At 43.8% G+C, this 15,299-nt stretch overlaps 1 protein-coding gene across 3 annotated transcripts in view; it reads left to right on the top strand.

Moving 5' to 3' along the window:
• MYZAP (myocardial zonula adherens protein) overlaps nucleotides 1–15,299 on the top strand; it is an 85,690-nt gene that overhangs the window by 20,165 nt on the left and 50,226 nt on the right. For all 3 annotated transcript variants that reach the window (XM_069459449.1, XM_069459441.1, XM_069459458.1), the window contains exons 3-6: nucleotides 4,995–5,150; nucleotides 8,221–8,313; nucleotides 11,643–11,756; nucleotides 14,795–14,947. In XM_069459449.1, coding sequence (XP_069315550.1) covers nucleotides 4,995–5,150; nucleotides 8,221–8,313; nucleotides 11,643–11,756; nucleotides 14,795–14,947 — 516 coding nt within the window. The remainder of the gene's footprint in view (nucleotides 1–4,994; nucleotides 5,151–8,220; nucleotides 8,314–11,642; nucleotides 11,757–14,794; nucleotides 14,948–15,299) is intronic.

The raw sequence follows: 15,299 nt of genomic DNA, 5'->3' as shown, positions 1-15,299 counted from the left end.
CCTGAGCTCCTGGGCCCCAGCGATCCTCCTGCCTCAGCCTCCAGAGTAGCTGGGACTGTAGGCTCGAGCCACTGTGCCTGGCCAAGCATTTTTAATAAGCCAAAGGTTTTGATTTCTCTGACAATATGGGGCTGCCCATCTCCTCCCTATTTCTCTCCCAGGCTGTGGGGAGAAATTCATTTTTGTCACAAGAAGGCAAAACAATGTCAAGTGTAAATAACGACCTGGGATGAGTAATTTGCTAAGATGGACACGCAGGTCAGACAGGCCAGAGCACATTCCTGACAGTGCGGGCTCTGCCTGCAGGAGGGACAGGGTGCACGGGGTGGTGCCGCTGTCACACAGTCCCCTGGGCTGGCTGCTGCCCTCTGGCTGGAGAGAAGAGGTGCAGAGCAAGAAGTTTTGGAAATAACTTGACTTCTATTTTGCAAGGCATTCAAGTCATGTTCTGGTCCTTTTAAGTCACGTTGGCAGCCCGGACGTGTGACCGGCTGCCCGTCCTAGCCTCTGGGGCTGGGCTTGGCTGTGGCAGTCTCCCACTGTCAGTTCTGATCTATGTTGAGCTGTGTTTCTGCTGTTATTTATGCCCTGACAGCCCCGCTGACCAGAGGATTTTCTTCTTTGCACAGATGGATCCTCAGTGTCTGGGATGATCAAATACTCCACATATCCTGTCTTTCTTTTTTCCTTCAAAATGTATTTGTGGAGCATCTATTTATGCCGAGTACCCGGGACATAACACTGAATATGGCAGATACAGCCCCTGTCTTTGTGGAGCTTGTTGCATTGTAGGATCATATACTCTGATGTAGGATTGAGTAATGTCACTGGCCTTGTTAACCTAAGCTCTCCAGGGGCCAGTAAATCCCTTATACTAGGCATTTAGGCTGAGTTACTTTTCTGTAGTTTCTCTTTCTTTCTAAGGCAGTTGCTGCTAAGTGTATCTTTAGGGAAAACAGCCATAGACCCTGTAGGTAAATTTTGAGCTGTGAGCACTCGCAAGGAATAGCTTAATTGGGAGATTCTCTGTGTGTGTTACTGATTACACCTGTTGCTAATGCTGGTGCATTTCTCTTAGGGAATATGGAATGGCCTTTCACTTGGTCGTTTCCTTTTCTCTTCCTTGGTAATAATTTTCTTTTTATCCTATGCATTTATTAGGGCTTTTGTTTTCAAGGTGATTTTGCCTAGCATTGTTTCATGCCCGGGAGGCTTTCAGTAGGTTTGCTATACATTTTTAAAAATTTTATTTTTTCATACCAAGCAGCATTAAATTTAAAAAAATTTAATTTTGGAGGGTTTCAAACATATACGAAATGAGACAGACTAGTATAAATGAGCCACTGACCCTTCCCCCTTCCCCAACAGCCCTCAGCCCACGGCCAGTCCCGCCTCGTCTACACACCCATCTGCTTCCTCCACCCTGTGCAAAGAAATAAATAGATGTCATAAATATTGCAGCATGTTTCTCTAAACGATAAAGACTGTTTCTCAATATTACCACAATGCCATTATCATGCCTAAAAAAATTGAAAATTATCTTGTAGGGAGATATTTTAAGGGATATAAGAGGAGAAAAATTGAGTCACAAACACCTTATCCAGAATACCAGCTCTTTTCTTTTTTTCCCCATGTTCTCCAGTTTTTGACCAAAAGCACACTGACATTTTTTTCAAAGTGATAGCAGTCTCTGCTCCTTAGCAACTTTTCTGGGTATACATGTTGTGATTGGGGTAAAGATCAGCAATGTGTTCCTCCATCTAAGAAGAACCGAGGGTGTTCCCTGCAGCTGGACCATGTTTATGTACTCTGGGTAATTGCCCAGAGCCTCTTCCAACTTCTAAAGCTCCCTGTTCATTCAGCAATTAGGTATTGAGAATCTCGTGTGTCAGTCGCTGTTAGATGGTGGTAATTATAGTGGTAATTATAGTGGAAAAGATGACGAAGAAGGCCCTAGATCTGTTGGAACTCACAGTCGGTAGGGAAGCAGCCTCACGTACGTAAGGATACCAGCAGTCACTCAGCTGTGGCTGGGGTGGGTGTCGTGGAGCAGTGTGAGAATAGACCAAGGAGCCCTGCCAGGGCCAAAGGGTCAGGGAAGGCATTCTGGACGAAGGGGCCTTTCAGATTGGCCCCTAGAGGAACAGAAAGAAGGCAGAGAGTCAGGAGGGGGCTAGGGGTAGGGTGGGGATGTGGAGAAAAGCCCCCCATCCTGGGCCTGCCTCTTCCAAATGCCCCTGGGACCTGAGGGCCAGGCTCTCGGCTTCCCTACCCCTTGAGACTCTGAGATGCCACATGGAAATGTGGGTTCCAGTTCTGCTCCTGACTCTTAGCTGTTTGGGGATGTTGTAGTCCAGGAAAGAGCTTCTATTTGCAAAGACATTTGGAAAGCACTTGTAGGCTGCCACCTTGGAAGAACTAATAATATTTACATAGTAGGGTTATTGTGAGGATTAAAGAAAATATAATTTATAATAAATATATAATGAAATAATATATAGTAAAATTGCTAGCAAATATCTTTTCTTCTCTCTCACGGTAAGCGTGCCTTCCCTCTCCCTGTTGTGGCCGGGCAGCTCTGCAGGCTGCCTCAGGAGTCCTCTCCTGGAGTGGCCCATGCCATGGCTGTGGCCCTGCTCCTGAGCAAAGTCCTGGGGCTGTGTCCTTCCCAGGGGCCTTTTATTTAGATTCTGACACATAAAAATGACCAATTCAAACATAATGTTTTTAAAAATTTTTTTTTCCAAAAAAAACCTCAAAGGGTACAAAAGAGCATAAAGGAAGAAATAGAATCCCATTTTTAATGAGGAAACTGGTGAAAGGTTTGGATTCTATCTTTTTAGATGTTTTACACACATAAACACAAACATTCTTAAAACAAAAAATGGGAATATGAAATTTATTTTTTTTCACTTAATGCATCTTGGATATCTTTCCAGGGGCACAGCTTTTAGATCCAGGACCTCTCAGGCAGTGTTCCACAGACCCTCCTCCTTGCTTTGTTTGTGTTTTCCTCCCTCGGTGATGGGCCTCATTGCCCTAGGCAGGATCCTCTGTATCCAGCCACCTGAGTTTTCCTGCAAGCCAGACCACCCCTGAGAGTCTTTGCTTTGCAGAAATGCATGTCACCAAAGCCTTATGTCCTCCTCACCGTCAGCTTGTTTTTCAGGAACTGGGTGGAGTCTGTGACTGAAAGAACATGCTTTTGTTTCCTGGTATGTGGGGAGTTTCAATGGAACCCTTCCTCTTCCTAGTTTTATTTCTAGTAAATTGGGGATAACTTAATGCCAGCTTGTCACTCTACTGAGAACCATTAACAGCTCAGTTACCCAGACTGACACACAAATTTCCGAGGTAGCATCAGTGCCTGTGAAGCCCAGGGGTGAGGGACTCAGGTGGAAGCATTTACCAGAATCAAGTACAAAGTGTCACAGCCTCTTGCATCCCTTCTTTTCCCAAGTATGTGGAGAAGGGTGGGAAGCAATGGATATTTTGTTTTCTCACTTTTTAAAAAGCTCGCATTGTAAAAACAAAAACAAAAACAAAACAAAAAGCAATACAAAAGGGAAGAAAGACAAAAGTGAAAGTCATCCCAATCCTAGCACCCCTGCACCACAGCACAGTCCCCTCCTGAGAGAGCTCTACTACGAATAATGGAACATGTATCTTTCTTGACTTTCCTTTGATTTTATAAACCTTGAATGAATGGGGTCATAAAGTACTTACTGCTCTGCCATAATGAATGATTTTAAAATACAAACACAGTTTTGTATGTCAACAAATACTTTGTGAACACATGGAAAGAATTGATGCAAAGGTGGTTGAAAAGTTAGCTGGAGAGCGGTTACCATGACGGAACTGGGGCTTCTGCGCTGTGGGTTGTTGAGGTTCAGGGTCAGCCACAGGGAAAGTGGGGAGAAGGCCAGTTTGCCTGTGAGGTCTCAGTCCTTGGTGTTGGTTTGTTCCTCGCTTCTGTCCCCTCTGTGTTGTGGAAGCCCCTGCTCTGGCCCCTACATAGGACGTCACCTGCGGTGTGGGAGGTAGACCTACTGTCAGACGGAACCACAGAGCCAGGCTTGAGTCTAGCTGTGTGACTGCAAGCAAGTTACTTAACCTCTTCCAACTTCAGTTTTCTCAGCTATGAAGTGGAGAGGACAATTGCTATGTCATAGAGTCCTTGTGAACATTAAATGTGCTTAGGAACATTTCCAGCTTATAGTAAGTGCTCAACAAATCTTAATTTCACGTTCGCCTGCTTCCTGAGTCTTCATTCTATAAAGGGCTGTTAAGACTTGGACATCTTACCTTTTCTCAAGGGTATTTGCATTTAACAATGACCAAAGCTTTACCTGGAGGAATTAAAGGTTATCCAGCAAGAGCAGGGGGATTCTTTTGGGCTGAAGTCACACTGCCTCTGCCTGGCTTTACAGAAATATTTCATGAATGGTCACAGCCGGTTGTGTGCTAACCCCACTTCCTTTTCTCAGAACTTGGCCACAGGGTCAGCCCTATCCTCAGAGGACAGTTTGGCTGCCAGATGACTGCCAACCTCCACCTTATGCATTTCGGGCCACGTGTTTAATGATGAGGTTGAAGCCACACAGAGGAACTGGTATAAGGGGAAAGACAGCATTACTAAGAGCGTGAGAGTTCAAACACTGGTTCTTGTTGCCAGGGACAACGTAAGTCCATCCGGCACCTTTGTGAGAATTAGGAAAGAGTGCCCCCTCTGGGAAGATGGGGCCGTCCACTACTAGGTCAGTGGACGGGGTCTTATAGAAATTAATGAGAGGTGCTCTTCCTCCAGGGTGAATGCAGCCCCAGCCTATGTCAGGTGTGACTTGGCTGAATTTCTGCACGACTCTGTCCCCACTGCCAGGCACCCAGTGCTGGGCACAACTTGCATAATCACACACAGTGAGCCCATTATTACAGCTGTTTTCATGAGGCCTCAAGAGTCATTATGCTTTTTCTCTTTTCCTACCTTCTTTTAGCATGCTGAGCCAAGCAAGGGAGAACCTACCAGGAAACTTCCTCAGGGTGTTGTTTATGGCGTGGTACGAAGATCAGATCAAAACCAGCACAAAGAAATGGTGGTGTACGGCTGGACCACCAACCAGCTGAAAGAAGAGATGAACTACATCAAAGATGTGAGTCATTTAAGGATTTTTTCCCCCTGGTTTGTATTGTTCTTGTAGCATGTAAGAAGATGGAGTTGGAAGCATGGAGTCAGCATAATAAGGCATTTTGAAAGCATTCTTTGTGTTGCCATTTTAGATAGAAATGTTTCTATGTATCTTCATGGTAAAGTTAAAAAGTGTAGATACAATTCTGCAAGGAGAGATAGGTTGAACGTCTACAGGATGGATGTTACTAAGCAGGTGTACCCAGGAGACCAGTGGCTTCCTTCTTCTGGTACAGTATGGAGGCTCTTAAGTAGTTTTGCTTATTACACTGGACACACCTATTGTAGAAGTTTGGACAACTGTATACATTTGGATGCTTTTGGCTGCAAATAACAGAAAAGCCAATTCCAAAAGGAAATTTATCTCATATGGGGGCAAGTTTAGAGGTGTGTGGGCTCCAGGCAGGGCCCATCCAGGGTCTAGTTCTATTTCTCTGTGTTTACATGTCTCCTTCCTCCTGCAGCCTCAGGCTCAAGGTGTCATCTGAAAATGTGACAGTGTCTGGAGGAAGAAGAGAGGCCACCCACCTCTGGGTACTTTTCAGAGGCCCACCCTCCACGCCCACTAAATTACCCTTATGTCTTTGTGGCCAGCACTGGTGGAATGGGAAGGCTCTGGCTGGTTCAGGGCGAGAAGCCGGGTTGGAACTAATGCTGTGAAGTCAACTACAATAGCTGTTGTTCAACCAAGCCAATCAGTGCCATTTCTTTGCATTCAATATTGTATCACTTATTTTTTAACTACATATTCTTTTGAGAGAATTTGGGAAATATAAAAATATATGAAGGAGGACACAAAATCACCCATAATCTCACCATTCAACCAGAACAGTTGTGAACATTTTGGAGCATGGCCTTCAAATCTTTATCCATCTCCATTTCTTTTTGCTCCACCCAGTGTCACCCCAGATTGTCTAATGCCCCTGTTGCTCAAATCAGGTTGATTAGATGACAGAGGAAATGGCATGCCCTGACACTGACAGGCCCAGAACTCGGACCTGCGGCTTGGAAGGTGCTTGTGAGAAGCAGAGGCAGCGTGGGGCAGCTCTGTGAACTCGTAGGCCTTGCTTCAGGGCCCAGCTCTGTCTTGGCCCAGCCTGTCACTTGGCCCCATGTAGGCTTCAGTTTTCTCATGTGTAGATTGTGGGGACAGGGCTTAACTTCTAAGGTCAAAACCTCCAGCTCTGTGAGCCCCGTTTTAGTAACATTTGGTGGGCTTGTGGAGAAGAGGCAAAGCTACGCTGTCTTAGCTTTTGCATGAGTTGTTAAAAGGAACATTTCTTATTGAATTTAGACAATAACGATTAGCAGAACATATGAAGAAAAGCCAGAAAAGCTACACACACACACACACACACACACACAATGTGTGTGACAAACACCAGCCTCAAATCCTGGGTTATCCTATTCAGAGTGTTTCATTCCTGATTTCCCTATTAAGAACAGCTCAGACATTCTAAGTTTCCTGTATTTTTCTCAAGAAAATGCTTAAACCGTCCTCATTTAAATGCACCAAACAGCGTGGCATTGCTTTAGAGGTAAACCTTCTAAACGGAGTAGAAAGTTACAGATTACTTAAGATAAAGACAGCAGGTTCAGGCTGATCATGAGCTATGGATGATGTGTGCCAAAGTCACAGGGCTGGCTCTGACCTGGATTTGTCCACCTCCACTGGAGTCTGCAACTTAAAATTAATTTCCAGATCCCTCCTTCTGTAGCTGTTTTCAAATCTATCCCTGACCTGGTCATTCCTAAGTGTGTTTATGGGTGTGTCTGCCACCTCTCCCTCAGGATTGTCCCTCTGACCCTGTTGGCTTCTAGCCGTGTTTGTCAGTGGGAGTGACACCCAGCTCAGGATTCTGCCCACTCACCACCAGGGAGCAGCACAAGTGCCAACTCAGGGCCACATACGAAAGCCACTCTGCTGGCCTAGAATGAAAGTCGTGGTTTTGGCTTCATTTTTCCGAAGTGTTTGTAGTTAATGGCAAGAAAGTAACCTCTATTATTAGAATTCACCTGGGAAAGGCTTAGGGGAAGTCTTAGGGTCTTGACTCCTCCCTTCTCCCAAATCTCCATCAATATCCAGTCACTCCTAATAAACATGCAGTCTAACTTAAAACCATGTGCTTGCTATGTAAATATACCTTCCAAATTGTCTCCTAATACTGTCCCCTAACTCTTCCATTCTAACCAAACTGCTGCCTTTAAGCCCTTCCTAAAATAGAAACTCTGTCATGTACCTGGAGAAAACTCCCTTGAGACTTTCTGTCCTATTGAGGATTCCAGAGCACTTTGTCCATTCTAGGGACACCAGAAGAAGGAAGGAGACAGGGACTGTTTGTAAGGTTTTTGTTTTGTTTTTAAAGTTTTCAAGGCCTTGTTGTTCCTCTCCTGTCACTATAGAGAAACTTGAACAGTGTTTGTGTGAACAAGTTTTTTGTTTTTGTTTTTGTTGCAGTGAGCGCCTGTATATTATCGGTGATTATTGAGGAACCAACTTTCACATTTATGGGCTCTCCAGGCTCATATTTCCTGCCTTACATTCCAGATATTTAATTGCTCTTTGGCAGTCAGAGCAGAGAGAGGGAAAATTAGAGGTTGTGTTTTGATTTTGGGGTCTTTTTACATGAGTTTGCAGAGTCAACTTGTTAAAAACTTTCTACTTGTAAAAATGTGTGATAGGAAAGGAACAAACCTTGCCCAAATGTGGTTTGAGAGTGATAGGTGAGTTTCAACAGATCTTTCTTTCTTCAGAGTTTATTATTTGGATACTTAATATTTATTAATAGTTATGGTCATATGTAATCATAACATGTATATATAAAATTATTATTTGGATAATTCCCTTGGTTTCTAACCAGATGTCAGAGGTGTTCTTCTCCCTTAATTTCCTAAATGTCCTGTTCTTAAGATTATCTTTTTTTTTTTTTTTTTTTGTGGGACCCTTCTTTCCTTAGGGTTCCTTAAAAGTTTTGAAAATCTTGCATGCAAATGTTAATAGCTTGATCTCTAACTAGCCTCTTTGTGGGCTGCAGGTGAGAGCCACTTTGGAAAAAGTGAGGAAGAGAATGTATGGAGACTATGATGACATGAGAAAGAAGATTCGAGAACTCACCAAGGAACTGTCAGTAAGTTAATATCTCAGTGACTCGGAAATATGGAGGCACGGTAGAGCTCAGAACTGTCTCTCAGTGGTGTTTTTAATAAATGGAATTGCATTTTAAATGAACTGAGGGAATTTTATTACAGAATGAAGTTTATTATTTAAGGGAAAATTTTTGTGGCAAGAATAATAATTTTTATATTTGAAGCACTCCCACGGAAGTCAGGAACAAGACAAGGAAGTCAGCTATCACCATTATTATTTATTGTTCCTGAGATGCTAGCCAGTGGAATTAAACAAGGGAAATAAATTTAAAGCTTTACAAAGGGAACAGGTAGATGTAAAACTATCACTGTTGGCAAACTATATTATATACCTGGAAAGCCCAAGTGACCCAATAAAAAAAAAACTACTATAAATAATAAAATAATTCTGTAAGGGCAGAGTATAAAATTAATATATACGAAGAGGTTTCTGTAGACAAACAAACAAAAACAAAAACAGCTAGAAGAAAAACAGCAACAAAAAATATTAAATATCTAGGAGAAACTTTAACAAATGGAAAGACACACCGTGTTTAGAAAGGAAAATTCAACATCGTAAGATATCAATACAATCCGAGTTAATGCACACATTTATATAACTCAATAAAAACACCAAAAATACCAATATTACAACTGGACTAGGTGATTCTTAAGTTATATAGAAAACAAAAAGAGCTAAGAAAATTCTGGGGAAAAAAGAGCATTGAGAGGGACTATCCCTATCAAATGTTAAAGTAAACTGAAAAAGACTCAGAGAATAAAACAGTATGGTATTGGAACATAAGCAGACAGATATCAGTGAAAAAAATTCCCGAAAAGTACCCTAGTATATAAATGTAGCATCTCAAATAAAGGAGGAGAGTATATTTGTCTCAGTATATGTTGTTGGTACAACTTAAATGCTATTGGGACAGTCTCATACCTGGACAATCTCCAAATGGAGCAAAGATTTAAATGCTAAAAATGAAACTTAAAAATGTTAGTAAAAAATACGTATGAATTCATTTGTACTTCTGGGGTGGGAAGGCCTTTTCTTATTATGACATAAAATCCCCAAACCATGAAAGAAAAGGTTAATAACTTTGACTACCTTAAAATGAAAAACTTTAGCTGGTAAAAGTACCCAACTCAAACTCAAATGACAGACTGGGAAAAATTATTTTCCTTTCTTATCATAGATAATAGGCTAATTTTCTGAGTATTTAAAGAGCTCCTATGTATCAAGAAAAAGACCACAACTCATAAAAATAGGTGAAAGATTTGTAACAGGTAATTTATAGTAAAGGAAAGATGGAGAGCTTTTAAATGTATGATAAGATGTTCTGCCTCACTCACAATAAGAGAAATGCAGATCAAAACCATCCTGAGATATAATTTTTATCTATTAGACTGGTCAAACTGCAAGAATGGTGCAAGATACTGTCAACAGAGCCGTGGACAAACAGGCAGGTTGCTGATGGGAACGCAATTTTGTATTGCTCTTAGGGACAGCAACTTGGCAATATTTATCAAAACTACAGATGCCTAGATCCTTTGGCCCAGCAACTCTATTCCTAAGAATTTGTTCTACAGATAGACTCTCACATATGAGAAATAACAGATGGATGAAATTATTTATTGCAGCATTGTTTGTAATAGTAAAAAGATTGGAAACTTAAATGTCCCTCAAGAGGAAGGTAAAATAAATTGTATCTCCACAATAAAATACACACAGTTGTAAAAGAAATAAAAAGGTTAAGTAAGCCCTTTAAAAAGGGATATGGAAAGATTTCAAAGATACAGAGTAGGTGAAAAAAGCAAGATGCAGGAAAATATGTATAATTTGATAGCATTTGTATAAAAGGGAGATGAAAACATATCAGGATTGTTCTGTGCATGCACAAAAAATTGCTAAAAGGATAATCCGAAAAGTAATTAACAGTGGTTCCTAATTGGGGGACGAAGTGGGCAGGATGGTAACCCAGCAGATGGGATAGGAGTGACAGGGTGTACTTTTTAAGTCTTGGTACCATGTGAGTGCATTTCCTACTCAAAATGTTAAGAAAAATAACCTTCCTCTAGTTTAACCAAGCCAATGCTTGTGGACATTTAAAAATTTATTAGTAATCCTAAAGATAAAAGTCCACGTCTATGTGACATACCTTTCAAAAGAATTAATATCTGCAGGAAAGAAGGGCAGTTACTATAATCATGCATTAGGGTTCAGTTTATGGCTAGGCTGTGAGATTATCTGCTTAAGACTGACTGCCTTGGTTATAGGAGTTGGGTGTACATAAACATACCCACCTAGCCCATTCTCACTGGCATGTGGGAGACTTGTGAAATTCTAACCTATTTATGGAAATTCACTCTGTCATCCAGACACTAATGACTATCATCACAGCCAACAGATTGGATTTGCAACTGGTGCGTAAACAGGACTCTGCCCTTTGCTTTCCATTGCCATCTCCTACGCACCCTGATTTTCTCATGCTAGAACTGTCCCAGGAACCCTGTCTCCCTGCCTCCGTGTCTCTTTGTTCTCTAGACTGTCCTACATACTGCAGCCAGATTAAGATTGCTAGATTCCTGCCACATAAACATGGCCCTGAACAAGAGCATGCCACGTGTTCCTGGTCCTGGCCTGCCGTTTCAGCTCTCTCCCACTCCCCGGGGTGCACGCCCTGTGCTGTCGTGCCAGGCTGCTTCCCGCGGCTCCCACAGGCTGCACAGGGCTCTACCCCTGAGCCTTCCTGAGAGCCCTGCCCCTAGTCCTACCTGTATCCAGCCTCTTGCTAAGGTCTAGGTCAAGACTGGCCTCTGATGAAGCTTCCACAAACATGTTCAACACGCACACCCAATAAAGACAGCAAGAGCAAGAGCAGCGACAAAACAAGTCTTGAGAATTGGGTGAGCCCAAAAGTCTATTCTTTGGTGAGTAGACAGAGCAAGATGGCAGAAGAAGTTATTCCAACTGGGTTCTAGTTCTATTATAGCTATGTCACTTCTGAGCCATTTGTGAGCAAATCACTTAACCTCTTTGATTCTGTTACTGTCCTGGAAAGGGCAGTGTTCTGACCCCTGCACAGTGCTGTCGTGAGGGCTAAGTGAGGCCCTGTGGGGGAACGGTGTAAATGCTATGCAAAGGAAGAGTGTTCTTGTCCTTCTACTGTCTGGGGCATGCGGATGTTGACTTTTAATTTAAAGCTTTACTTTCAATATTGTTGAAGTGGCTGTGGCTGCTATCAGCAGGAGGTTGCAGCCTAACTGAAGGTTGCTGCGGGTGCGTAGGGAGTGATTTTGTGTGATTGTCTCCTCAATCTCTGTCCAGGTTTCCCAGGCTCAGCAGGACTATCTAGAGAACCACATCCAAGCCCAGTCGTCTGCCCTGGATGATTTTAATGCCATGAACTCAGCCTTGGCGTCGGATTCCATCGGCCTACAGGTACTCACCTGCTCACGGGTGGATGGGTCCCTCTGTTACAGGCCAGCCAAGCTTGGCCGAGTGTGGGCCCTGTCCTTTGTGGAAGAGTAAGTCACAGAATGTCCTTAGCTCATTACTCAGAACCTTTTCAGCAGAGCCACAACAAAGACTGTGCCCAGAAGACGGTGAAGGCAATTGAAGGAAGCACTTCCAAGCTGAGATTCTAAAGCTTTGTTTTTGCCCTTATTGAAATGGGAGTTTAGATCCTGCTTTCAGTGTGATGTCACTGGTTCCACCAGATGCCAGGTGGTCCTCAGCGCAGTGCCCAGGACAGCACATCGGCCCCCTTCTCCCTGCAGCCCCAGTGTTACAGAAGTGCAGCCAATCACAGAAAAGACAGACTAAACCAAAGTCAGTCCATAACCTTACATGCAAGTCATTCCCAAAAGCTCGTGAGCACTTTTTCTCAATGGAAATTATTTTGCATCAGAAAGAATCATGTGTATTCCAAAGAATGTCTTATAGTAGCAGAGAGGAAAGCAGGAAGACCCGGTCTCCTGCATTGGGGAAAATGTGTGTTGTCACCCACTTCAAGGGACTGTTGTCTTGATTAATTTGATTTGCTTGGAGCTAATCATTCAAATGCTTCCCACTCTAACTCTTCCAACCAAGTCCCCTACCTAACATGCGGATTAACTTGCAGATGTTCAAAACAAAGTGTTGTATTCACTTGAAATAGCTTCCCTTGGCCTCAGTTTCCAAACATAAGAACAATAGTTTCTGCCCCTCCTCCAGCTTTACTTGGCTCTTATCTTTTTACCCTCCTCTTAAAAGTTCCACAAACGATTTCTGGTCCTATATAAATAATTTGCTAGGTAAACAAACACATTTTCATGTTGAGATTCTCCGCATCCCCTAGAGCCTAGTATTCTCTAACAGCAGCTGACAGGGCAGTGGTGACAACAGCAGAGCCGGGCCACTGTCCAAGAGTGGGCCTGGGCGGGCCCCGTGTTTGGGTTTGTCTGGGATGCCCATTTCTGGTGGGGCCCCCCACCCTTTTCCTGGCTCTCTGTGGCATATGCCAGTTTCCCCCTGGCCTCCCGCCAAGGCCCGCCTTGGGCCTGGTTCACCCAGTAGCCTTTGTTTTCCCTTCCTCCTGTCATCAGGGGGCTTGCCAGCCTCCCTTCCCTTCCCTCGCAGACGTGGCCTGCTCCCACCCAATCAGGAAGGGCTTCACCTCACCTGAGTACAGACTCCATTGCTATCTATATTATGTCTCTGGTTTTTCTTTCCAGAAAAAAATATTTGCAAGCATTTTCTGGCAATTCTTCTGATTTGACATTGACCGCAGAGCTCAGCTGTTGGAAGGGTCAGCCCCAACCCAGGCTCCCTGACTGATGCCAGTGTCTTAGTCCTGGGCAGCCAAAGGAGCCTTATAACTATGAGATTAAACATTGTTACCAGAGGCGGGGGCGGGGGAGGAGCAAGGCACCATCTCACAGCAGGAAACCCAGCCCAGTCTGAAGGTGGAACAGGGTCCCAGCCTCTTCCACTGGCCCATCCCACCCAGGAAGCCCAGACCCTGGGTTTTATTCCACAGAATGTTAGATCAGAGCTAGAAAGAACTGTCGAGATGATCTCCAGCCACTTTGCCTTATGGATAAACACACTGAGGCCAACAGAGAGAAGTGACACGAACAAGGTGCCTCTAGCTAGTGGCAGAGCCAGGATTAGAAGAATCCCGGTCTCCTGGGCCAGAGTGTGGGGTTTTTGTAGAGATGTAAGAGTAGTGTTTGTGAAGCCAGTAGGCTTGCAGGAGGGGGTGATTGGACTAGGTGGTTTCTAAAGCTCCTTGAAGCTCAAATGTTCTGTGATTCCATGTTTCCAAATGTCTTCAGTATTTCCTTTAATATGTAATTACCGCCTTCAGAAATCCTTTTTCCTGATTCAAGTATATTTAGGAGAGAGAGGTTTATTATGTCCCACTTCTCAAGAGAGGTTTATTATTGTCCAAAGTGGAGGTTGAGGAGTTGGGGAAGCTGCAGAGTCTAATCATCTAACAGGGAGGACAAAGGTGTTAGAAGCCGTGTCCAGCACCGGAGTCACCCAGTCTTCTAATTTGAAGTTGTAGATGATTTGGGGAGCTGGTAGGTTTCGCTCGCAACCCAGTGTCCAGTGGTAGGAATTCTGTGGAAGCCATTTCTCCCTAAGAAGAGCTAACCAAGTAGAAACCAAAGCAGTAAATAGCAACATTATTAATTTAAACATTCTTGCTCCAGTGGGTGGCCTGGAGCAATAATCAACAGGCTTTTGACACTTGTCAGGCACTTGTCTAAGTCACCAAACTTTATTCCTTGGCACTTCTTTGTCACCACCCATCTCTGCCTGAGGGAGGAAGGTGAAGCATTTGTAGGCATGGGTGTGACTTCAGCCATGTTGTCACTACCCTGGCAGGCAGTCTAGACGTACAGAAGTGACAGAATCTCTCCAGTCTATAAAGCTTAGATTTTGTTTTCTGATTTCACTGTGTGAATTTGGAAAATACAGAAAAAACAAAAAAGAAAATAAACATCCATAATAGTATCACATATTGAAAACTATCACTTGGATTTCCTCCTAGTCTTTTTTTATGCGTAAACACATATTTGAACAAATGCTTATACGTATTTTTCAAAATGGGATGTATTATGTAATACTTACTATTTTCAAATCTGTTTGTTTTTTTCCCCCACGTGAAATGAAGTATTATGAGCACTTTTCCTTGGGAAGACTCCATTTTAATCCATTTCCACCCATCCTGAGCAGTGGCAAGTGGTGTTGACAACAGTGGTGGGGTGTTATGGCAGAGGCTGGCTGTCGCCCCAAGCTGCAGGGGGACAGACCTCCTGACCACGGTGGGAGGCCCGCAGCCCCACACACAGCAAGGTCCCAGGCTGGCAGCTGCTGTGGCCTGACGTCTACCCCGGTGGTTAGTGTTAAAGGGATATCCCACTGCATGGCTTCGGCCATGACTTTTCATACCACGAGATCTGGTTTTGCTTTTATTTTCATCCAAACAGAAAACCCTCGTGGATGTGACTTTGGAAAACAGCAACATTAAAGATCAAATCAGAAATTTGCAGCAGACCTATGAAGCATCCATGGCCAAGCTGCGGGAGAAGCAGAGGCAGTTAGAGGTGGCGCAAGCTGAAAACCAGCTTCTGAAAATGAAGGTAGAGTATGTGAGCTCAGATTTCCTACTGACCTTTCTGTTCTCTCCTTCTCTCTCTCCTCCCATCTTCAATGCTTCTGTTTCCTGTTCTCCGTTCTCTTCTTGTGGCCAACTCCATCGGGCTTGGCTTGAAGGCACTGAGAAGGTGTCTGTGTTCACAGTTGTCTGTCCAGATTGCCGGTGCTCCAGAAATGCCCCCAGTGGGCACTCCTGCCCTGGGCCCCAGTGGCCTCAAGGGCTGCTGAGACCGTCACATGGCAGTGCCATTGCGTGCCTGAGAAGGCGGTTGGGATGCCCACAGGTCTGGGACTTCAGAAGCTTTGGAGATCTCTCCCTTTCTGTTTAGATTTTCT

This window comes from Eulemur rufifrons, chromosome 2 (genome assembly GCF_041146395.1).
Source record: "Eulemur rufifrons isolate Redbay chromosome 2, OSU_ERuf_1, whole genome shotgun sequence".
Taxonomy (NCBI): domain Eukaryota; kingdom Metazoa; phylum Chordata; class Mammalia; order Primates; family Lemuridae; genus Eulemur; species Eulemur rufifrons.
Note: the sequence above shows the minus strand (reverse complement) of the source record. Positions and strands in the feature narration are given on the sequence as shown.